The sequence below is a fragment of the Phalacrocorax carbo genome, chromosome Z (genome assembly GCF_963921805.1).
Source record: "Phalacrocorax carbo chromosome Z, bPhaCar2.1, whole genome shotgun sequence".
Lineage (NCBI taxonomy): Eukaryota > Metazoa > Chordata > Aves > Suliformes > Phalacrocoracidae > Phalacrocorax > Phalacrocorax carbo.
The window spans coordinates 49,619,866-49,644,363 of NC_087548.1; the positions used below are offsets into that span (position 1 = coordinate 49,619,866).

Consider the following 24,498-nt stretch of genomic DNA (forward strand, 5'->3'; position numbering starts at 1 on the left):
TGCTCAGGTGTAGTTTTTGGCATGTATAGATCTTTGTTTTGGGATAAACTAACTTCACTGAAGCAGAACTGGAAGCCAAGCCTTTATCCTGCACAACCTGATTGAGTAGATTGGAGCACTAGTCTGGCAAACTTAAAAGTTGGCTTTTGATGAGGGAAACCAGTCTGATGGAGGAAGGGGGAGTGTATGTGGGGGGAAGTATGTGGGACTACATCAAAATGTCACCAGACTGACCAATTCTGCTAGTCAAAATGAAGACTGTACACATACTTTGACTTTATGCCTTAAGATGACCTATTTGTCATCACAAGGACAGCAGTGGGACAAGGAAATACATCATCCTATCTAAACCTGCAACATGTGCAGCACCAAGAATTGCTATCAGGGAATATTAAGACACACTTGAGAATTTAGCTCATGAATATCAGCATATCTGACAAGGGGGTGGGGGCTCTCTTACTACAAAACAGCCAGCTCCTCCTCCAAGAAGAGGAGAGCAAGGCTCCAAGTACAAAATAAGATTTTGTGTCATGGTGTTGAAACACAGACCTGAAGGTGAGGTAAGGGGGTGCCCAGAAGGAATCTGCTAGGACAACCAGGCCAACAGGTTGGTAAAATCTCTGAAGCAGCAAGGAGCCAATGCCTCACAGGCCACCTGGACCCACCTAGGCTCACTTCGCCTACCAGGGGAATTAGCCACCCGTACAGGCAGGGACCAAGCAGGCACGGTCAGCCATCGGGCTGTGTGCACCACCCACACCCAGCACCACACAGGAGCCAGACACCACCGTCACCTTTTCGAGGAAGTGTACAATTTGGACTGAAGGTTTTAGGGAATTGCTGTGAGGAGAGCAAACCCAACACAGCCATAACTGGGATGGACACCTTCAGCTCTCCCTTGTCTCTTCGCATGGCAGCTTGCTGGTGTTGGTGTAGAGCCACCGACTACCACAGTAGATGCAATTCACCTGCTTCTTCCTCTGCAGCTAATCCTAGGCAACACCCACAGCATGGGGCAGAACAAAATCTTCTCACAACCTCTTCAATCTCCCCAGTTTACGTAACACAGACATCAGTACAGCAAAAAAACAGGCATAAATCATAAATAACCTAAACACCAGCTAATGCAATGTATTTAATATATACAGGAAGCCTAAAGGACAGGTATCAGGTTACACAGGCAAACAACCCTTCCAAAATCTAAAACAATGTTGTCAAGAATTTGCTTCTTCACACAACATGAAAAAACTTTTCAACCAGTATTTTCCAGACATCACGACAAACAGAGCCAAACTTAAGCTGCATCACTTTAGGCTATGATCACTAAATCAAGTATAAATAAGGCCAGTTAGTAGACAACAAGCTTCATCACAGTACTTAACTTCCATCTCAGCAAAGGCTGAGGAACTTTGGATTTTGAAAATATCTCTTGCCACTGTCCAATAATTGAATGTGTTCTGGAGGCCAGCAGAGAAACACAGAGAACCATCCAGGAGACCTCAGAGCCATAAAATAATTTTACTTTTGAAATGTGCTTAAATAGTATTTCAGTGTGAAGAAACAGACATCTTTACTGTGCACTACATTCCTGCCATTCCAACCCAACCAGGAACAGGTTCCTGTTCATGTTCTTTTTTCCTCTGTATACAGAAAGCCTTCTTTCTCAAAAGACACATTGCACAGGGAAATTTCAGAGCAAGCTACATTTTCAGATGACATGCTTGAACGTTTAAATTATTGAAAAAAATACTATCCTTTAAGGGGGGGAAAAAAAAAAGGCAGGAGAGAGACGTAGACCAGATGGTGTGGGAGGCAAATCAAAACAGCACAAGAGTTATTAAATTGCATCCACTTGGAACTCTTAACTGGCCAAGAATCAGCAAGACAGGTTTCCAAGTGAGTCTGAATATTCAGGGCTAAAATCCTGAGCCTAAAAGTAGCTGCAAAATCAATATCAAAAGAGTACAACTGTAAACATACCAGAAAGAAAGAAAGGAAAAAAAAAATAAAATAATTTATTTAGTGTTTCATTTATATGCTTGCTACAGTTACAACGTTACATTATATTGGAACTAAGCCATCTTTGTGATGGGAGAATATGAATGTTGACTTCTATGCAGAGTAGACTTCTCTACCAAAAATATTCTTCTTGTACCTGATGTACATGGTGATGTGATGTGTCACAATGAGAGAAAAAGTAATAAAAAATACTTTAAAATTTCAAAAGCATATGCTTTTTCAAATGAAATCTGCAAATATTCTGTAATTGTGAATACAGAGTCACTTAAATTTAACAATGAATTTTATACATCCAAAATAGAAAATTTTGGCCAAACTGCACGCATACAAGCATAAATGCTTCCCAAATTTGCAAAATGCAACATGAATTACAACAGCTTATATTTACTGGAATGCAAAGAAACACTTTTTCTCTTTTGTTCTTACACACTGTACTGCGTGACTTTAAACGCTGTCAGCTGATGACAGAAAAAGGGGAGAAAAAACCTGTTATGAAAGGTTGAGGGCTAGAGTAATACATCTGAAACCATTATCAAATTTCTCAGCCTTTCAAAGAAACAGATGGGCTAGGAGGACATCTGCCTAAATTATGTTAGGCAAATATAATGGCAGCTCAGATCCTGCAGGTCCAGGGCAATTAGGAAGAAGAGTGGTTTAAACAGAACAAGAGTTCTTGAGGCTAGACAACACTTTAACAACACTTTCTGAAATGCAGTTAAAGTATACAATCCAAATAAAAGAAATCACAAAAGGATACATTGCCTGTTAAAGGGAAAGGGCTTAGGTCAGGTATTGCCAGTAATTACAGCTGTATAACCTCATCTTCAAAGCATTAAACAATGAGAATGCTCAGCTCCCCACTGACTCAGAGTATCGTTCCTATTTTGCATAGATAGAAATGAAAGTGTTGATAGCAACCTCAGGTTGTCAGGTCAGTCCACATGAAATCAAGAATTACAGGCAGAACTTGACTCACCCTTTTTGAATTCAAAATGATGATTCTTGAAAGGGCAGAAAAAAGGAAAGATTAAAGACAGTATAAAGCAGATCTGCTGAAAGAAACGAACCATGCTTTAGTGAAATCTGTTTTTCCTTTGGGTGTTTAACTTAAAAGGCAGAGTAGTCATAGGGGAAGATGTCCAAGGCTGAGAGGAAAGCTATAATATCCCAGGGCGCTAAAACCAGAAGATGGGTGAGAAAAAAATGTATATTTTCAGTATTTTGGTTATTTTCTTCCAACAATCCAAGAAGCTGTGGAAAAAGTCAAAGTTAAGAGACTGCCTTAGAATTTAGGCTTTCTTTAAGCTTCCAGAAATGAGAAGTTATTTCTGCTGTCAGTAATAACTGTGGATGAGTACTTGGTAAGAAAGGATGTCCAGAAAAGGGTACCTCTGAAATAAAGCTTAAAAGAATATTTAACATTTAATATTGTTAGCCTTGCTCTGAGTGGGGCCTGGACCCCAAGACAACCTGAGGTCCCTTCCAACCCTAATTATCCCAGATTGCCTATATTTTCACTTCATTTGGCAGTTCAGTGTTTAGCCTAAATAATGCTCTATTGTTTAAACTTCTTGTCATCCCTTTCACCTCTAGATTTGGTCATCAGTTTGTCTCATAACTGAACACCTGCCTCTTCAGATTGACCACTGATGTAAGTCTTGCCTGTCAAGAACCACCCCACATATGGCCATTGGCCAGGCTCCGCATTTGAGTGCTCCAGCACTCTCAGAAAGACTTCACTCAGTAAAAATGCAGATAAACCTGAACATAAGCAAACTGCTGTAAATTAAAGCAGACTCAAGACAGAAATTTCCTGTGATACTTGCTCCAGTATGAAAAAAAGCAAACCCAAGATCTAGCTTTAAATTCTGTCTCCACAAGCCTCATACTGACGACCAAACCTGAGATCAAGACATACAGACAATATACTACTAAACTAAGCTAGAAAAATAGCCATTTAGGCAAATGAAAATGATCAAACTTCAAAGCAGCCTATGCTTCATTCTATGAATGTGGAAATCTACACATATCTACTAGGACAGCATGAATTAGAGGCACAAAGTCAAATTTTTAAATTATCTTTCATTTTAACCAATCTGCCTTTAGTGTTAAAAAGAGCCTCTGACCTGTTAGCAATCTAAAATACCCCACCTTTCTTTTTACACTTAGGAAAAAAAGCAAAGCAAATCAGGAATGGTTATAAACTGTAATCAAGTAATCCAAACAATAGGACTCAGGCATCTCTTAACTAAATGTTAATAAAAAAACCAAAAAAACCAGGTATTTTGAAATCCAATAATAAACAATCTCAAAGACATACTGTCCTGGTTTTGGCTGGGATAGAGTTAATTTTTTTTCTTAGTACCTGGTATGGGGCTGTGTTTTGGATTTGTGCTGAAAACAGTGTTGATAACACAGGGGTGTTATAGTTATTGCTGAGCAGGGCTTACACAGAGTCAAGGCCTTTTCTGCCTCTTACCTCAGCCCACCAGCGAGGAGGCTGGGGGTGCACAAGAAGCTGGGAGGGGACACAGCCAGGACAGCGGACCCCAGCTGACCCAAGGGATATCCCATACCGTATGACGCCATGCTCAGCATATAAACCTGGGGGAAGAACAAGGAAGGGGGGGACATTCAGAGTTAAGATGTTTGTCTTCCCAAGTAACTGTTACATGTGATGGAGCCCTGCTTTCCTGGAGATGGCTGAGCACCTGCCTGCCCATGGGAAATGGTGAATGAATTCCTTGCTTTGCTTTGCTTGCGCATGCAGCTTTGCTTTACCTATTAATCTGTTTTTATCTCAATCCACGACTTTTCCCACTTTTACCCTTCTGACAGCTGTGTGGGGCTTAGTTGCTGGCTGGGTTTAAACCACAGCACACACATAAGTCCAACAAGTCCAAGATTAAATCAGTTTCTGTATCTTGATCCATGGCCAGAGGAATGTTGTTATTTACAACATCTATATTGCTTCAAGGGGAGGCCAGTTGGCTTGAACACCAACTTTCTAATCTAAAACATCTTCAGGAACTAGAAGCATCGTCTGTCAAGTCTGAGAGACCTTAAATTTAATCTTGTTTGAACGTTTATTAACGTCTTCAGTGTGAATTCATTGACGGTAGTAGAATCATGCCAACTTACAACAGCTGAAGATGGGCATTACACTTTTTGTAGTATTACCCCATAGCCAGCATCAGTCTCTACATTCTGCAATCATATAAATGGAATAAAGGATGAGAGGAAAACCAGAACTGCAGACAAGATGCCCTAGTAGTGTATGGCACTCCCTATGTAGTCAGCAGTATGCAAAATCGCACTTGGAGGAAAAGAACTGCCTTGCCACTTCCTTTAAAAGTGTGCGTGTTTCTTGGTATGCACTTCCTCCTGTAAATTAAAAAAAAAAAAATATTACGTGCACTTTTTGTGAGCAAACTCTTTCTTCAAGGCAAGCCAATTTCTTCACAGCCGCTCTACACACTTCTCTGAACTCCTCATGCAGGTGCTGCTTCCTTTTGACAGCAGCAGGATGAGTGCCTGGATGACATTTTAGCTTTCTGGTCCCAACAAAGCTCTCCACCACTCAGTCACCTCTTTCAGAACAAATCCCTCCTCCTACCCCCATAAAAATTTCAGCTTCTTCCCAAGCCTGAAAGTCTGTCCTCCACAGAAGAACTTTAAGAGCTTGCTATTTACTGAGTGAATGATGGCATATGAAAATAATGATCAATGGGAATCAAGTACGTCCAGTGCTTTAACTTCACCTTTGTGAGGATAGAAGCTGGAATTGCCTTTAAAAATAAATACCTTGCCAAACTTGCTTTATTCTGTTCCCCAAATTATTTCAAGCAACTATCTCAGGAACCTTCTAATCACTAGATACATCGATTTGAAAAATATTTATTTTGTCCAAACATATACTACAAGTTACAGTGGTTCCATGCTTCAATTTTTCTCCAACTGTACATGTACATTTTCCTATTTTCTAATAAATGCATTTTAACAACAGAAGATCTTAGGCTCAGCAATTTTTGAACAATTGTTAACTTTCCTTCCAGTTATGACATGCCTGTTTTTCTCCTATGATTTCTGTTTTAACCTGTAAACCAACTTTTATATGTCTCTTTACAGTTCTGGTTAGTATTAACTTGTTCACAGCACTGCTCTAGAAATGCTGTAAGCTTTTTGCCACTTACGCTGTGTTGTCTGTCCCCTTTTCTAAACAGTAATCATTAAGAATGAACCATGGCAGTAGCACAAAGCTATTTAGATATATGCCAAGACATTTAAATTAAGTAAGAAAAGCTTAAATTTCATATTTCCTTGGATAAAAATATAAGCAAGCTAATTGCTTTACTTCTACCTGAATCCAAATCAACAATAGGAATTTTTGATATAGGGTATTTATTTTAGCATTTTGATCTGCTATTTTTTCTTCCTATAATTTTGAAATGCTCTCCATTAAACATTATGTTATTTAATGCACAATCATACCTGGTGCCATGTGTTCATGGACGCACTATACAGAAACTCTTGCTCACACAAAAACCTCTCTGCTCTCAGCACACTTCACATACCTTTCTTCTGCCTCAGTTTCCTAGTTTATAAGACAAACAAGACCATCTCAATTCCTCGTGCAATTTGAAAATCAATCAGCTTTTATAAAGTTCTTTCACTTTGCAACAGAGTTTCAGGAGGTGTTACTGGCTGCACAAAATGAGATATCACTAACACCTAGAGCTGTCAGTGAACTGCAACCCCCTGCTCTGTTTTAGATGTTGAAAACTAATTGTTGCAGAAGTAACACAGAAATTAATATCCAGCAGGTACAATGTTTTTCAGTTCCAATGTTTAAAGTTATACATTTTTTTATACCTCTTCTATTCAGGTAAAAAAAACCCTGTACATTCAATGAGAGAATCTGTTTCCTTACAAAGATAGACACTCATTATTACCTTCATCAAAGAGGTATAAATGCTAACTTCCACTGTCTGTCTTATACAAAAGGTAGAGACTCCCTCCAGAGCAGCACTGCTCCTCACACAATTCAGAATGCCATTACGTAAGAGACACACAAAGGTCTGTCCCCACCTATTCCAGTCTTGCACAGCATTGCTTTATTAATTGCTAGTCTCCTATACAGACAGAGGCCTCTAATTTGTCATACAGCCTGCAAAGGACTTTGCAAGCCACTGGCAAAACTGTTTAATTTGTGGCACTAATTATGAGAGATGCATTTAGAAGAGTGTTAACTATGTAAGATAACTGGTTTACAAGCAAAATAAAATGCAAAATGTCTTTATGAAACAAGGTCTTTTAAAGTTCATCTCAGCAGATGGCTGCTGGCGGGGAAAAGGCAGAACGGTCTATAGATTTGTACTTAAAACAGTTTTGTAGGTGCTTAGTTCTAAACAACTTGTGGTTCACATACCTCCTTCACTGTCCAGTCTCATGGAGACACAGGCAAGCTTGGCTTTAGATGGTTAGGGTTCACTCATATTGTTTGCCAGATCAATAGAACTGTACAATCAACTAGAAACCATCTTAATGCAAAACCACATGTTTCAGTCAGGAAAACAAATCTTCCTGAAGATTTCTTTTCCATCAGAGCTACAATCATACAAGTGAAACTATAAAATAAGAATGGAGACCAAAGCAACTATTCTACACTACACAAAGGTCACCTGCCTGACCAAGAGACAAAAACAGGGACTCCACAGACATGGATGTTCCCGTAACTGAAGTTCAAGTAAAATGAAGCCTCTGAAAATCCAGTAAAAATTATTTCTGCAAAGCTGTGTTGGCGCTCGAGCTAATTAAACATGGCAAATGAATTAGTGATGTAGTTCACTAATTACTTATCAAGGTAGTATTGGTCTATTACTTCTTGCAAAATTCAATACATCACAAATCATGCCTGATAAAGTCTGCTGATGCAGCTGGGGAGAGAAAGGGCTCACATACAAATTTTTTAGTACATGTAAGAGACAAGGAGACAAACCACTGCTGGTTCATAGATGCAACTGAAACCCCAAACAATGCTGTTTTCAAAACTTTTGATCGTGAAACAGCAGTTACTGAAGAATTCCTTTAAAAATAACTGCATTTGCATTGCATGTCTGGGGAGCACCTAGAACATGAAGGTTTCTGCTGCTTGGGTCTTAACTACTGCAGCTGTAATCATGTTAAACACCAATAAAAACTATGCAAAAATGAGGGAAACATCTGCTGACAACACTGTCGTTACATGACAACATGCTCCCAAGCAAATATCACAAATATCACAAATGCCAGCTTCAAATACTTACAAGGATTCAACACAGTATTTGGTAAGTTAGTCGAATGAGTGTTGAGCACTGAAAAAATGAGGTCAGGAATAGGTTTTTAGTCTTCACTTATAATTTACAGTTTGCACATAGAAAAAAGGAATTAATTTAACTTGGTTTCTATATACAAAATTTTCCTCCCTTGGATAGCTACTCTGAAATGCTTTTCCTATAGTAGAGGTCAAATTACGTAAGTTTTGAGCAGTTACAGGTACTCTACCTATTTAGGGGTTTACTAAAAGATTAAAATTGTTGCATTTAACTTCAGCATATAATTTGAAGCTGAACTACTTCATTTGCTAGTTAAATAGCATTTTGCCCGACTCTAGAGACTAAATTCACCACAGCAGAGAACTCTTACCACTTCATAAAGATCTTGTTAACAGCTAAACTATGACCTAGGTAAGACAGTCCATCACAAAACAGAACATTAAATGAACTAAACTCATTTTTGTTAAAGCAGCAAAACAAACTGTAGCCTTTTCAGAAGGGAGGAGAACACTGATGGTAGAGAGAATGATGACTAATAGTATAAATGAAAGTATTGGATTTTTTTCTCTTGGGACTCAGGAAGGATCCTTTCCAAATTATGGTTTTAAAATAAAGACGTTTGGAGGTCTCAAGTCTTGGTCCCTTTTGGACATTAATCAAAAGCCCTAAACCACCACATATTTTAGAAAAACCTGGCAGTGTCTGCACAGAAAATCCCACGACTGACCTAACTGACTCAGAATTACCAGAAAGAGTGGTTTCATCAGTTCAAAGAACAAAAAAAAAAAAAAAAAAAAAAGGAAGGGGGGAACCAAACACACCAGGAAAAAAAGAGAAAAAAGGACAGAGAAAATAAATCCCACAAGGGGGTTGCATACATCGAGAGGCGCAAAGATAAAGGAGGTCATAACTGTCAGTATTTCATAACCACAGTTTTGACCTGAATTAAAAACAAGCATGTGTATTTTCCTAAATTAGCAGAGTCCATTATTACTTCCACACTATTATGGCTCTTAAAGTGACAGGACCTGTAGGTGGTAAAATTGGCAATGACTTCATTGGCGTCTCGATCCACTCTGAGTGCTTTAAATTGGGCAAGGTATTTGAAATATCCAACCATCACAGCAGACAGAACTTCACCTCCTTTTTTAAGTAAAACTTGCTATTCGCCATGGGTTGTAAGACATGACCATCACTCATATTACATGTCCTTAATAAGAAAAAAGTAACCACAGTAAAAGGCGGGACTTTCCCAGGCACGGTGTGGTGCTATCTTCAGTACCAGTACCAGCAGCCATGTTGGCAGGACAGCAGTAGAAGTTTCTAATTCTCTGCCAGTCACGCTCATGAGCACTTCAGCCTTCCCTATTCTTGCTATGATATGTTCTCACAATCCCAATCCCATTTCCACACCCCACAGACATTTATTTTCCTCATAAACTGAATCACAGTCCAGCTCCTCTGTTCAGACAAGCCCATCCACCCCAGCCTGCTCCCACCTCATCGGAGGCGTGCTCCCCATCTCACTCTTTCCTGGCCTTACTTTTCCATCCTGTGCAAAAAAAGTACAGATGCTGATACCAGCAGTTTCTCAGGCAACATAATTTTCAAAGCAGCATGCTAATGGCTCAGTTAGTCACAGAAAACCATCTCTTTGGCGGTATTTCTTGTACCTGCCATCCAGGCATTTTTTTTCCAGACGGCTAGAAACAGCAACTGTAGATCACTTTGAAGTACTTCTCACCATTCATAGGCAACCACAGCATATTTGTGAATTCCTAGGGTCTAAAGGGCAGAGAATTAGTCAGAAAGGGAGCATGGTGGAAGGAAGAGGAAGAAAAAAGCCAAGTGTCAGAACGAAATATGCTGTAGTGAAAAAAATAAAACCATAGGAATAGAAAAGTACAATGAAGGAAGAGGATGGGATGATGGGAGTTACAGGAGCTGAGGACAACCCTGAAGAGACACTGACAAGGGCACATATTTATTCTTAACATTATTTCTATAATTCTAAGCCCATAATTTATTTCAGATAAGCATTAATGCTTAAAATTGAAATTATATTATATGCTTCCAAATATACAGTAATTTTAGTTAATTGCCTTGGTCTTGCAACATACAACTACTCAACACAACATGGGATTTTAAAGAGCAAAGAAGCAGGAAAACATTAACCAGTATGAGATTAAAGGTTACTATTTTAATCCATTAAGTTGATGCACACATATCAGAGAGAAAGAGAAACTATCATTTGCAAGAAGTTTTCTGTGAACTCTGTCTGACCTCAGGAGGAAAAAAAAAAAAAAAGAATTTTTGAGAACAGTCAGGTCTGAACCCTGCCTTTCAAACTGATGAATCTTATTCTCTGGTACAGTATGACTTCATACCTTAGCAGAGTCACAGAAAGTTAAGTTAGAGAAAGGCAAGTTGTTTAAGAAGGAACCACAGAAGCAGAGACTTCAACATGTCACAAGAGTTTCTGCAGAAGGAAGTTTAGTTCCTGAGGACCATAATATGACAGCTCCAACCCTGCATTGAATGATAGCATGAAGCTGAGGCACAAATGGAAAATGAAGGTGATAATTAGTTGGGGAGGGGGAACTGTCCCACATGACATTCCTGTAAATGAAATATGAAAAAATTTTATAGACGTGAATGCCAGTTCCTTGAAAAACCATAATGAGAATTAATTCTCAGTAGTTAACTGATACGATGGAGTCTCACAAGTTTCAGTGCTATGTATACCTCCCTTACTGAACTCCACAGGCAACACCAAGGTGTTAGGTGTTGCCAATATTCTGATCTTGGGAAACAAAATAAAATGTCAGCAAAAATAGTAAGGAGCAGATAGGAATAAAGATGCACAACAGAGTGAAGACAGGCAGAAGGTTTTGTGCATAAACCATTGCACTGGTACCAAAATGGGGACTTGGCAACAATTCCTCATGAAAGATCTGGAGTAGATCAGAACTTGAGCAATGCCATCCTGCCACAAAACAGTCAGACATCACTCTGGGAAATAAAAACAACGTCATCTGGCAAATATAGGAAATAATCCTCTTCCTTTAGCCTGAGCTGGAATATGCCAGTTTTAGTTAGCACACTTCAAAAAAGATGTTTTGGAGCAAGTCCAGGGGGGAGGAATGAGCATGACCATGAGATTCAGAAAACATGATGTAAAAGGAAAGGTTGAAAAAAAAGAAGGGAGAAGAGGGTGTTCAAGAAGAGACATCTACAAGGAAACAAGATAATTTTTGAAAAGTGTTTGTTTCAGTTTGAGGAACTGTTTCAGAAGTCACCAAAAAAAAAAAGTACAACTACAGGGGGTAGAGGAATAAACTGTAAAATGAAGCAATGCACTTAAATTACAACCAAGCTAAGTAAGCACTAAGCCTGTGTGCTTGCCTGTGGAAGTCACTGAACTTTTGTTCCTGTTGCCTCTTAAGAATAGGTTATGCCAACTATAGGTGATTCTGCCTTGAAGAACAGATAATCTGGCCTCTCAGAGTCCTTCCTGATCCTTTTTTTCCCCAATCATACTGTGGTTACAGAAGATCTTGAGCTTCCTAGAAAATGTGACAGACGTAGAGACACTTGAAGAATTTCTATGGAGCCTAACACCACAGTACAGAGGTTTGATTTTTCTCTGTTTATTTCTAGAAACGATAAATCACGTGCCAATGGCCAGCACAAACAAAGATGACATTTCAAGTATTTCAGTGATCACTAAAGACTTGTCTGCAGGAAGAAGTTACTACATCTAGTTTACTCTGTGGTTTCACACTGAACTAGTACTTTCTAAAAACTACCTCTGCGGGCACAGTAAGTGTTCAGTAAATGTGAGGTAACATTTTCCACTTTTTGTAATTTTGAAAATGCGCTGTAAATCGACACCTTTGCTTTTTGCAGTCCTCTCCTGTGTAAACACACCCTCCCCAAGTTCCAGAGTCAAAACTGCTCCTAGCTTTAAATTTGGCCTTTGGATTACAAACCAGGATAACTTCTGAAATCTGCCTTTCCTAACTCTACATGCTCTTGTCTTTGACTGGCATGATCCTCTTCAAAGTATTTGCTACACTTGATATGTTCTTAAATAACACATTGACAAAAAATTGTGTATTTTTCTCAAGAGCAACATTATCCAAAAGCTCTCTAGATATAAAATTTGAAATAAATGTGGTTTTTTCTTTTTCTTTTTCCTTGAAAACCACAGTACCATGAACTTTGTAACAGATCCTCTGTTACCTCTGTTAGGGAACATGTTTCTGGATCCTATTTCTACATTGACACAGAGAGGACAAGATAAATGCGAGATCAGCTTTAGAAAAACAGGTTGAATTACTATCTACAGTTTCAGATGTTAATATCCAAATTCACTGAGTTTGCAAAACCATGCATAAAGAACAGACTCACCTTCTCAAGATATTTATTAACTAAGGCTTCTGGTCTGGCTGGAAATACTTTTTAAAAAAATCAATTTGTTGCATTAAATTGCTTCCAGGCACAGTTATGAAGCACAGTTATTTTTAAAATTAAAGCAACAGCAGATATTTTTTTCCTCATGTAGGTTTGGTTCAGATCCTGTTCAAGCTTGTAATTTTATCTACACAATACCACTTTCCCCTTTGTAAGGGATTCTGGTCTATCATGAAAGGAGTCATCATTAACCACCACTATAACTACAATTTTTAAAATAATTTTTAATGTTTAGGCTCACCCTTCAGCTATTGAGTTCCTATGGTACCACAGAAGATTTTTATTTCCCATTCCCCAGTAAAGGAATTTCTGATACAAACATAATTCTCTCGTTTCTTTGTCATAAACTCCTCCCCTATTTTTCATTTCAACTTTATGAAAAAAAACATTTTTTTCATGTCTGTTCTAAAGAAGCATGATTTGTATTTCTCAACAGGCAGTTGTAAGATTCAAGAAAGTAATTGCAGCTAGATGGTATGAGATCCTTGTTATTTTCAACTTAGAATATTCAAATAGCACACTGAAAGCTTCAACCTTCCCCAAATCTTCTTTTTGCTCATTTCATTGTTTATTGTAAAAAAAAAAAAAAAAAAAACACAAAAAAACCACCCTCCCTTGTTTTATCAACACATTTAATTTCAAAAGATCATTCATTCTTACCTAGTACGATGTGATACAAAACTCACTTGAATCCTAAAATCCAGCTTAAGCAACAGCTGCTGGAGTCAGCTGCTCAAACACAAAAAGAAATTACTAAGAGTATCTGTGGTGAGAACAACTACCTGACAACTAATTAAACACTTGTTTGCAGACTAGACTTTCGAGGCAGGTGAGATTTTTCTTACTTAAACTGCACATGTTCGAGACAGCTCTGTGGCATCCAAATCTCAGGCAGCCATCAGTTATAATGATATTGTCAAATGCCTCCAAAGTATCTGGCCCATACAATTATGTTAATATTTCTGCATATCACATTTTCTATCTCTGAGAGTATAGTCCCATGGCAATTTAAGCTACTCTGTGCTAGGGCTGCCCTGTACTCCCTCTCCAGCCATCCAATCCGGCTGCTTCCCCATGCCAGCGTTGGTGCTCCTGGGGACAGGAGCTAAGCCAGTTCAGGCAGCCTAGCCAGCACTGGGGTGGATTTTGCAGGGTTAGTTTTTGTCCAGTCAGCTCATCAATATACAGTTTGGATAGTTTTGCATTACTTGGCAATTAGACCTCAGGGTAGGCGCACCTCAAGGCAACTTTTTATAAAGAAAAATTCTTCTCTAATGTATGAGCAAAATGTGGAGTCAAACACACGTTTAGAGTCAGAACAGTGTTGTTACTGCCTGAAATAAAAGGGTATACAATATTATATTTGAGTTATCTATCTAAAATCTGTTGGCATAGCCTTCATTTGCCTTTTCATGCTTTCAGATTTTTAGGGAGAGATAAAGTTTACTATATACAGAAACATTGCTACCACATTATTGGCTCTAGTATTGGTTTTTTTTTCAGTAACACAATTCTGCCACGCCACTTTTGTAAACTAGAAACAACCACAGTAAAACCATTTGTTAACTTACCTCCCAGAATACACACTCTCTCATTTTAAACACTATCAAATCTCAGTATTCTCTTTACATTGTATAACTTCTTGCTAAAACTTTACTCTGACCAAGTATGCAGAAAATTTTATACATTGCTGGGGCCTGTTAAGCTTTCAAGCAGTCTTTTTTATTATTGGTTCATACAAGGGGTTCACACAACCTATTTTAAAGTAACTCAGCTGTTATATTCCTGCGTTGTCAAGTAATACCATTCTTTTTTTCCCCCACCTTTGTTCTCATTTTCTGACCTAGCTCTATTCAGCAAAACTTGTGATATACTCATAAGAGTAATTTCTCACTCAGATCCAGACAAAACCAGATGAATGTTTGTAGAACTGTCCTTCTTGGCTTTTTCCTTTCAGAGATGCAGTCGTCGTCTTCTAGTATCAGATCTTCGTTTGTTCAACATCCGAAAGAACAAACCAGGGAGGTCCCATAACACTTTTATCTCATCTAAGATGGCGTTGCTGTGACTAGACCTCCTGTCCCTCAGTGTGCAGCCCCTGGTGAACCCACAGACAGCCAGTTTTGTCGTAGCACTCTCACAGGGACTTACTGTGCCAGTAACAGATTATTTCTTTATATACCCACACCTTACTGGAAATCCAGGCATTGACCAAAGATTAGTCGATGATATATTTAACTGTATTAAACAGCTTGCAATGTGAGACAAAATTAAGACAGGGTATACAGAGGAATGGACAACTGTGACCGGCATGGTAGCCTCACCTTTAAATGAGGGATTTCTAGAGACATCACAGCAAAGAAGGATAACAATTACTTTTGTAGGTATTTATGGGAAGCTTCTACGAAGCATGAAGGAAGAAACTTGGAAAGTGCATGACAGAGACCTAAACTGTGAGCTAAATGGAGATTTGTTAATTCTGCTGTTGGAAGATGCTACTGCTGTTACTATTCCCATCCTCCTCCCACATGCTCAGCAAACTCCCCTGCCAAAGGCTACCAGTTCTAAGCGAGCTAGTGGAATAGGTGACCTCCCTGCTAAATCCCAGCTTGGTAACAGCACTGCAGAAGTTACAGCCTCCTCTGGCCTATTGGCAGAGCTGCTCATGTGAGAGACCTGTGATCCATCAGACTCAAAATCAGCTGGTTTAGCTTAGACCAAGTGAACTGCAGGATTTAGCAGATGTTGCCTGAAACAGGTTGCTGAATGTCCACCCACTGCTCTGACAGGACAGTTGGAAGGTGGTAACATCCTTCAGGAAGGAAATGAAGAAGAGGGGAAAGGAGGTAACTACTTTAACAGTACTTTTAGATGTGGATGATGCCTGGCCATGTGCAAGAAAAAAAGTACAATTACAACTTAAGAGGCTTTGAAGTGAAAGATAAATGTCTTAGAAATAGAAACATACATAAGGAGTAATTTGAAGATTTTGCTGTGAAACACGGCTCAACTGCCTAAGCTGTGCTCTCATTTAACCTGCTCCTAAGATTTTTCTGTGCTGGTCATCTCTGCCCCTGAACTTTGTTCTTCAAAAAAATCTTTTGTGTCTCCTTTACATCCAACTCAGAGGTATGAGAGCTATCTATTCTGTTGTAGACAGGGAGGAAAGCAAGCTCCTCCACTTGTGCAGAAGCCTGCCAGTCTCATTAGTTTGCATTGGATAGAGTACTGTGATTCCTTTTTTATACTTACATGAACTTATTTTTGTTTACAGTTCATATGACATAGAAAAGAGTGTTTCTGACTAGTAGAAATCAGATTTATTATTTACAACAACAGTTTTTATACTTTTTTTCCTAAAGACAAGGATAAAATTTTTCCTGTCTTTTGCTGTATTCTATCTGTCCTCTGTCTATTCCATAACTGAATATGTGACTGCATTATTACTTTGATAAGGAATTAGTCCTTTGATAGTTTGATTCATGATTCATCTAGACAGTTGTGTATGTTGTTTTGAAAAGTGAAACTTAACAATTTTAGAACTCTAACAATTTATTCTTTTGTTACACAAACAGTCAAATCATTCTACTTGCATACACAATACCATGGCAAAAATACTGTTAAAGCATTAAACTACCAAAAGTGAGGAAAATAACTTATAGAAGCTGATTAATCTTGAAATAATACAGGTGAACTGTTAAAGGAGCAGCCTACAGCAGCATTGACTAGGATAAGGGGCAATAACATGGAGTTACAGAACTAAATATTTATGCTGCTCATGTAAAAGGAAGTGTCCAAACAGAGCAATTAGAAGACAGAAATCTAAGTTCAGTAGAGATTTCATAGATATGACAATATACACATGAGGGTTTTTCTTTCAAGAAAGAATACCGAACCCGTGCTTGTTGTTTCTCTTTACAAGTTGACATCACCAAAGCGGAAGTATGAAATCTAAAAGGCGCTTAAGAAGCATGTCTCCCATGTGAAATCGATGTAGAACTGTGACAAAATATTTATGGGGACACAATCTAATTTCCTGGTTGGACCACTCACACTTCAAAACTAGCCACTGGCCAAACCAGGGTCTGGAACAGTTCCCCATTGATCTCACTTTGCTGTTCCTGCAAGCAGTACTCTCACAAAATACCTTCCTGTTCCTTCAGCAAAATCCATAGAGCGGAAAAGGTCTTATCTCTTTTCATCGTGCCAATTCTCTGTTCACCTCTGCCCACGTAGTCTTTCACTCCTGCAGAATCCTTTACCCTGTGATTACTTCCCAGCAGATTCAGCTTGCTGATTTAAGTAAATAAACTGAGCTTCAGGTGCCCCTGAAACTGCATCCTTACAAACACACAACCTTTAGGGGATGTCAGTCGTCACTACTCTGGACTCAGAAGAAACAGGTACATAAGACCACGCTCATTCTTCAAATACTTTCTACTGAACCAGTAATATCACAATATCCTGCCTCTTCCACAAGCTATTGTATAACACCCTTCTTCACCGCCACAGACTGACTCTCATTAGGCCAGTTTATAGAGCAAAACCAGAAAGTGTCAATATAAATTAAGACTAATTCAATCAGCAGACAGCAGTATAGCGCCTTTGTTTCATGAATGATACATGTTTCGATACGATACATGTGCGCAACAGCTCCTGCAGATACACACAAGCTAATTTTAAACCAGCTCAGAAGCATGGAACTGTCTGTAGGATACCCATGCTGCTTCTTCAACAGCCTTTGCAAACTGCTCAAGACCGGTGTTACCACCCTAAAGTAGGTGGGATCCATTTATTTACCCCATCACAGTAACAGTGTACCATTAGTGAAACGCATTTCTACTGTGATTTCTTGGTTTCACTGAAACCACAATGCAGATTTGTTTGTGTTTGTAAATGAAAGACTTTTTTTCCACTGTCAGTTAAAAGACAAAGTCATACTCTATAACTAAGGGATCACCCTGACTTTTTGAAAGGTGTCTTTTACTGCCACTAGGAAAGCCACACACAGCCATTTTTAGTTTCAAACAAGACCAGTGGCCGGCATCACTTGGAAAAGAAAGTAGAAATCCTTTCCCAAACTAGCTGAAGAGGACAAACAGATGTAAGGAGAAAAAGGCTGGTTGTAAGTCAAGTCTGTGGAGAACATCAGAAAAACTACCTAGCAGCGTGTTTGCAAATGAATAGTGGTGCATGGCAAAGGCTTGGAAAAAGTAAATGCAAAAAGCTGGTGAGGGACATTTCACTTCAAACTACTTACACGTTTAGACAAAACTAAGAGGAAAGACAATCATTTAAGTTAAATTGTTGTTTGTCCCAAATGGTTACTAGAATGCTGCAGCAGTCTACAGTATGAGTAACAATTAAAAGCAGGATTAACAAACAATGCATCTTCTTTCAGTGCAGCAAAATCCTGTCGTTCCTTTTCTTTGAAGCTTTAACTACTTTGTAGTCACTGGATTAGAAGACTTGAGGACTTGCATACTTTCCAGACATGCTGAGCCTAATGACAACTTCCTTTACAAAGCAACAGCCCCACAATGAATAAACAAACTTAAATAGCAAGCCATCCTTTGCACAGAGAACATAGTGACAGATGCTATAAATTAGAAGGAAAACTGTAAGTAGCATTTCTTCCCTCTGAGCAACTGCACAACGCAACACAGAACATCTATAGAAAGATTTATGTATAAAAACCAAAGGAAGTTTGCTTAATATTTTTTCTTTGCTTACAATGTTCAAAATAATACATACGGGCTCTTTAAAATAAATTACCTCCTTCCAAAGCATGACTAAAAACTTAAGTTGCTGACTGCTTCTAGCTGACATTTTTATTGAATAAAAACCATGAATTTAAGACTCTGAAGATAAGCCATGAAGAGGACTCTCAAAGTCCTCTCTACAGAAGATCATCATAGTTATCAAACAAAACTCTATTACTGTTCTTTCCTTTTACATTTCATTCTGATTGGCCAGTGGGCTAGGACTGTCAGCTTTCTAATTAGTGGTCAAATATATTTCCATGCCAATGACAGTTCTGAAGGCTATTCACACCTTACACAAAGTGCAGTGAGTTTAGAAAAAAGATCAGCTTCCTTGCAAACAACTGGAAGCTCACTAAACGGGATTAATTCGCCTCGTCTGTCAACTGGTCCTTTTCTTCCTGCATCTTGCATTTCTATGCTGTTTACAGCAGAAAAGAGATTAAGGAGAAAACTGCAACTCCATTACAAATGCTTAACATAATCAAGACACTCAAAGGAAAAAAAAAAAAAAAAAAATCAGTGGCAAGCCTTGACCCAAGGACAAACTTTGCCACTAAACTACTTAACGATTTAATTAACGCTAGAAAAGTTTTGATTAAGGTTTGATCTAAAAATAGTTAATGTAGTCAACGTCATTTATTAAAAGCTCTATGAAGACTTCTTGTACTCAGAGCTGCATCGACTTTTACCAAGTGACCTATGTACAATTTCCAGAGCTGAATCACATTTATTAAAGTCAGAAGGGAGCTATAGCTAAATCTCATGCAAGTTTAAAGATCCAAGCACTTTACAACTTTTTGTAGTTAGGCATTTAAAGGCACTCAGAAGTATTCTGTACGTGTATTCATTTCTCCACCAACATTGCATTCTAATAAGTTAGGGGGTTTTCTTTGTAAAATTAGGTAGAAGTTTACAAACATTAGGGCTTGCAATATCATAGCACAGAGTTACATTATGTTTCATTCCCAGGCATTGACAGAACTTTTTTTTTTAAACAGTGCGCTGTATGTTTCGCAAGTCACACGAGTATTAACTCAGGTGGATTAAACGTCCTTTCCTATTTAACGGTGAGGGGGCAAAAGTCTATAAGCCGAGTACGTTGTGCATCGCCGGTTTCAATTGCGTCTCACTTGGTCATATTGTAAAATGAACGCTGAAAGGGCTGAAGTAACATTTTGAAGTAACATTTTCAAAAATGAACGTTTAAGTAAAATGTAGATCGACAAAGACTCTGTTTGCCGTTAAGCAAATCTAATTAAACAGAAGAATACTGCTTAACAATAGAAGAACACAAGCATTTATTGCTGTGATTTTGGGCTCACCACCACTGTGCTGCGCATTCAGTGAAGAAAATGGAGTCTCAAACTTCATGCCTATCGAAGCAGAGCGAATCCACGCTTTCCACAGGTGGCTGAGACGACTATCGGAAGCCCGTTTACGGGGCAGCAATAATAAAAATAAAAAACAGAAATCCCCAAAACCACTTTTAATGGTAGTTTGTGATTTTACGCTGCCTCCGGGAAGCTTGAGACGCTCTCACCAAATCTGAAATGTCTCCTGATGACATGTGCAGGCAGAAGACCAGCACCATTGCCCACAGAAGCCACTCTCTGTGGGGGAGATGTGGGGGGTGCCACGCTCGCCAGCCAAGCTTCCCCGCCCCGCGCTCTTTAGGCCCCTTTGGCCCCGCTCCGGACGCGCTCCCGCCGCGGGCAGCCCGCGCTTGGTGCCCGGGAGCGCGCATCCCCCCGGGAGGGCGCGAGGGGCGCAGAAAGAGGCTGGTAGGGGCAGATGCACAAGCGTCGGTGTTCACGGGTTGCGGTGGAAGGAAGGAGGGAGGGCGGGAGGATGGGAGGGAAGCAACCCCCCCGGACAGCCCGCACGCCTCCCTCCCTCTGCGTCCAAAAAATAAAACCAGATTCAGCTGCTTGGGGAAGAAAGCGGGGACGGGGACAGAAAGCCCGGCATCTCCTTTTACATCCCGCAGAGGACGACCGCCATCGTCCCCGCAACCCCGGGAGGAGGTACTGCCTTCGACCACAGCCCGCTCTCCGCTCCAGACCCCCTCCGGCCGGCCGGGAGATCCCCGGGACCCCGCGGGAGGGGCAGGGCGGCGGAGCAGGCCCCGCAATTTGTTAGCGGGCCCCCCTTCAAAGGGAGCAATAAAGGCACTAGGAAAAACAAACGCGACGGGAACTGACCCCAAATCCGCGAGCTGTAACACGCTCGCCTCCCGCTCTCCCCCCGGAAAACCCCCAGACCTCCAGCTTTCTGCTGACCCCTCTCCCCTTCACGGTAATGCAACAAATGGCAAGACCCAGGACCCCGGAGCTGAATAACAGGAAATATAGGCATCTGTCACCTCCCGGAGAGAGGTAAATGGATTAGCGAAAGCAACAAAGGGAAGAAAAGCCCTTTCAAACGTGCAATCGATTAACAAGTCCCCTCTAATCTGCAGCATCACTGTTTTTCCTTAAAGACATCATCGGTCTCCTCCAGCACTTCGGTGCAATTAAGTTAAAGCCAGGAAAGGCGCGGGGGTGGGGGTGGTCGGGAAGACGCTGCTTGCCCGCCGAGCTCCCGCACTGCCCGGCGGGGGCAGCATGGAAGGGTTACGACCCTGGCATGGAAACGGTGCCGCCTGCCATCTCCCCCCTCAATCCCTGGGCAAAGCGCGCCGGGAAGGAGTTTGTGAGCGAGGTTGGTCTGCTGCAAAGGGGGAGAGGGCAATTTTCCAGAGAATGGTTTCATGAAAGATCAAAGAGATGAATCCGGCAGCTCCTACCACCCCGGTGCATTTCACATCCCAGGGAAAACGAAAACGTTAAACCTCCCCTTTTCTCCTCTGAAAAAACGACACATCCTAGGCGTGCGGGGAGCGGGGGGGAAAGGGGGGGGGGGGGGGGAAGAGGGGAAAAAAAAAAGTTTATGCGGGTTCTTTTACAGGAACTGTAACTCTTACACCATCGCGGCTCTTCAACCCCGCACGCTCCCTAAGGTCCCTATAAATCACGGCGCTTGCCTCGGAGATGCCGGACAAACTGGCAACTGTTCAGCAGCCGCACTGCCGCTGCCACGGCGCAAGGTCAGATGTTAATAAGGGCAGTTTATTCAACCCTAAAAACAATCGCGGAGCTCGCTGAACCGAGTCCTAGTGTTTCCTGAGTCCAAAGGCTGGCCTCCTCGGTCCCCGAGGGTCGTCCAGGTACACAGAGGAATGGGACCCTCCATAGCTCAAAAACACACAGAAGGAGACCCCGCCGAGTCACCATCAGCTGCAGGCGCGGCGGCTGCCCCCCTCGCCCACTCAACTTTAGTCCCCCCATCCGCCCTTCCTCCTCGTCCCCGCTGGGATTCTGGCAACACTCAACGGCCCAAATAATAACAGATTATTATAACCACTCCGAGGGGAGGGATGGAGGGCGGGCGGAGTGAGGGAGGAGGCTCCACTCCTTGCTATCCACCCTCGGCAACAACAAAACCCCGAACTTTTCCTTTGTTTCTCCTTCTTTCTCCCTCCCCCCAGTCGCCACCAACCAGCCTCGGTGCGCTGAACCGGACCGAGGAGGGGCACGAAGCGCCCGCCGCCCCACCGGGGCAGGGGCGCCGGGATGCGCTCGGGCAAAAGCTTTAGTGAGCGCAAGGCACCGCTCCCCTCGCCTCCTGCCAATACCCGCCCCCTCAAAAAAACCGCAACATCAGGTTTCCATTTTGCCAAGAACCACCGAAGAAAAAAAAAAAAAAAAAAAAAAGAGAGAAAGAAAGAAAGGAAGGAAGGAAGGAAGGAAGGAAGGAGGGAAGACAGAAAAAGTAACTGACTTCAAACAGCAGCCGGGGATGCTGGCGGCTCCGCCGGTCCCAAATGGATACGCGCAACTCTCCTGGGAAGACGCGCGGTTTTCCCTGCCTTCCCCCTGTCCCGGTCCCGGGAAGCGGTAGCATCGTTCCCCCTTGGCCCCCGGGCGGGGGTCCCGCTCCTTACCTGCTGCGCGCAGGCGGAGGAGGCAGGCGGCCGCCAGCAGGGCCAGGAGGCGGCCCGCCGCCCCCCGCCGCCCCGCCGTCCCCCGCCGCCCCGCCGCCGGGACCATGCTGCCCGCCGCCGCCGCCGCTGGGGCTCGGCGCTGCCGCTAACTTCTCCTCGCACCGCCGCCCCGGGCCCTGCGCTCCCGCTAACGGACTGTCCCCGACTGGGGGCGGAGGAAGCCGCGCTCCTTTCCCCTCCTCCTCCTTCTCCTCCTTCCCCAGCATCACAACGTCACCCGGGCCAAATCCGACGGAGGGGAGGGGAGAAGCGCGGGGGGGGGGGAGGACGGGACAAGGAGAGTCCCTGCGCTCCGGCACCCTCTGCCGGGGTCAGCCCCCGCCTTTCCCTCCGCACACGAGCGGGGGGTGTGGGGTGACGACGCCCAGGAGCCAGCAGGGCTTGGGCCCCCTCTGAGCGGCGAGTCCTGCCCCCAGAAGCCTCGGGAGCCTCTAAGTTTCCTCAGAAAAATCCCCAATCAAACAAAAATAACGGGGGGGGTCGGGGGGTGGTGGCATCGGCCAGAACCATTACTGCTTCTCTCCTTTGCCTTCTCCCTCCTCGCCGCACAAGTGACGCCTTTTCGCACCCACACAGCATCGAGCGACTGAAAATGGTTGCTCCTGCCCCCAAAACTTCCCGGGGCCTGAGCCCTGCAGCACGTACTCCCAGCCGCGACCCGGACCCTCCTTTACGCACTCCACCGGTTCTCTCTTGCTAGGGTGTCAAAAGTAAATTTTACTTTCTACCTTTAACAGGCAGAAAATTATTCAGCTCCAAGTAAAGCTTCGAAACATTTTGAAGTTACTTACTACCAGAAATAAGGACATTCTGAGCACATTTTAAGTATGCTTTTCAAAATCCTTTTTAGTTTATTTTTTTTTGCAGTTCCAAGAAAATCAGATAATGCAGAACTGTGAGCAGGCATCTGTTAACCATATCGTATAAGCTCCAAGAACCCAGTAACACCTGAATATTTGCCATGTTTTTAAAGTTAAAATTCAGCAGCAAATTTAAGCAGATTTGATGCTGAATAGTGCTGAATACATACAAATCCCTTTTTCTTCCCCAAATCAAGCTCTGAACTCACAACTGTTTCAGTGAAATTAATTTCCCATTAAATTTACTTCTTACTGCAAACAAAGGCAAATGCTACAACATATTCTTCCTTCCTGCTTTTGCACCCCACTTCTTTCCTCTCAGGTCTCCAGTTCCATCTTGAACATTCTTCTGGCACCTAAGGACGACAAAGGGAGGTCCTGATCCCTCTTTGGCAGGAATGTAGGACTGCCTGAATTCAGTCTCTTGCCATCACAACAACACATTTTATAATCCCTTTCATAAACGTATGAAACCTAACGTAAAAGTAGTGAGGATCTTTTGTATAAGCTTCACCCTTTAGATTAAAGGCTGCTCCAGACCTTGCCTCTTTGATGATTAGAAACCTACTCCTAATTTCCAGCCTATATGTATTCACAACCAGTTTATACTCCTTATCTCTTGTGCCACTATTATCCTTCCACATAAAGAGCTTCCCACTTCCCCTCTCTTTGGTACAAAATGACCAGAATCACACCTCAACCTTTATTTTGTTACACTAAAAAAGCCTAATTTTTAAAATTTCCTCTGAAATTATCAGTTCTGAATTCCCTGATCACCCTAAATCCTTTTTCCTGCTACTCTGCCTACCCCTTTTCCCCCACTATTTCTGGCACTGTAATTTAATCTTTCTGAAGATGGGTGGCTTGAGCATGGCACAGTATCGGAGATGCTTTCTCTAGCAGAGCACTTCTAATTTCCTTTCTGTACTGAAAAGATTAATTGATACCTCCTGATGATTACAGTGCCTTTCCAGTTACAGATATTTTATGATGTGTTAGAAAATGTACATCTGCTCTTTCTT

At 41.7% G+C, this 24,498-nt stretch overlaps 1 protein-coding gene across 2 annotated transcripts in view; it reads right to left on the bottom strand.

The window, feature by feature from the left end:
• ROR2 (receptor tyrosine kinase like orphan receptor 2) overlaps positions 1-22,817 on the bottom strand; it is a 157,575-nt gene extending 134,758 nt beyond the window's left edge. Inside the window, exon 1 of one of the 2 annotated variants that reach the window (XM_064437984.1) lies at positions 22,557-22,817. In XM_064437984.1, the coding sequence (XP_064294054.1) occupies positions 22,557-22,662 (106 nt within the window). In that variant the 5' untranslated portion in view covers positions 22,663-22,817. Of the gene's footprint in view, positions 1-19,896; positions 20,284-22,556 lie in introns of those variants that run through there. The other variant, XM_064437985.1, reaches the window with a different exon arrangement.
• Between the last annotated feature and the right edge of the window lie 1,681 nt (positions 22,818-24,498).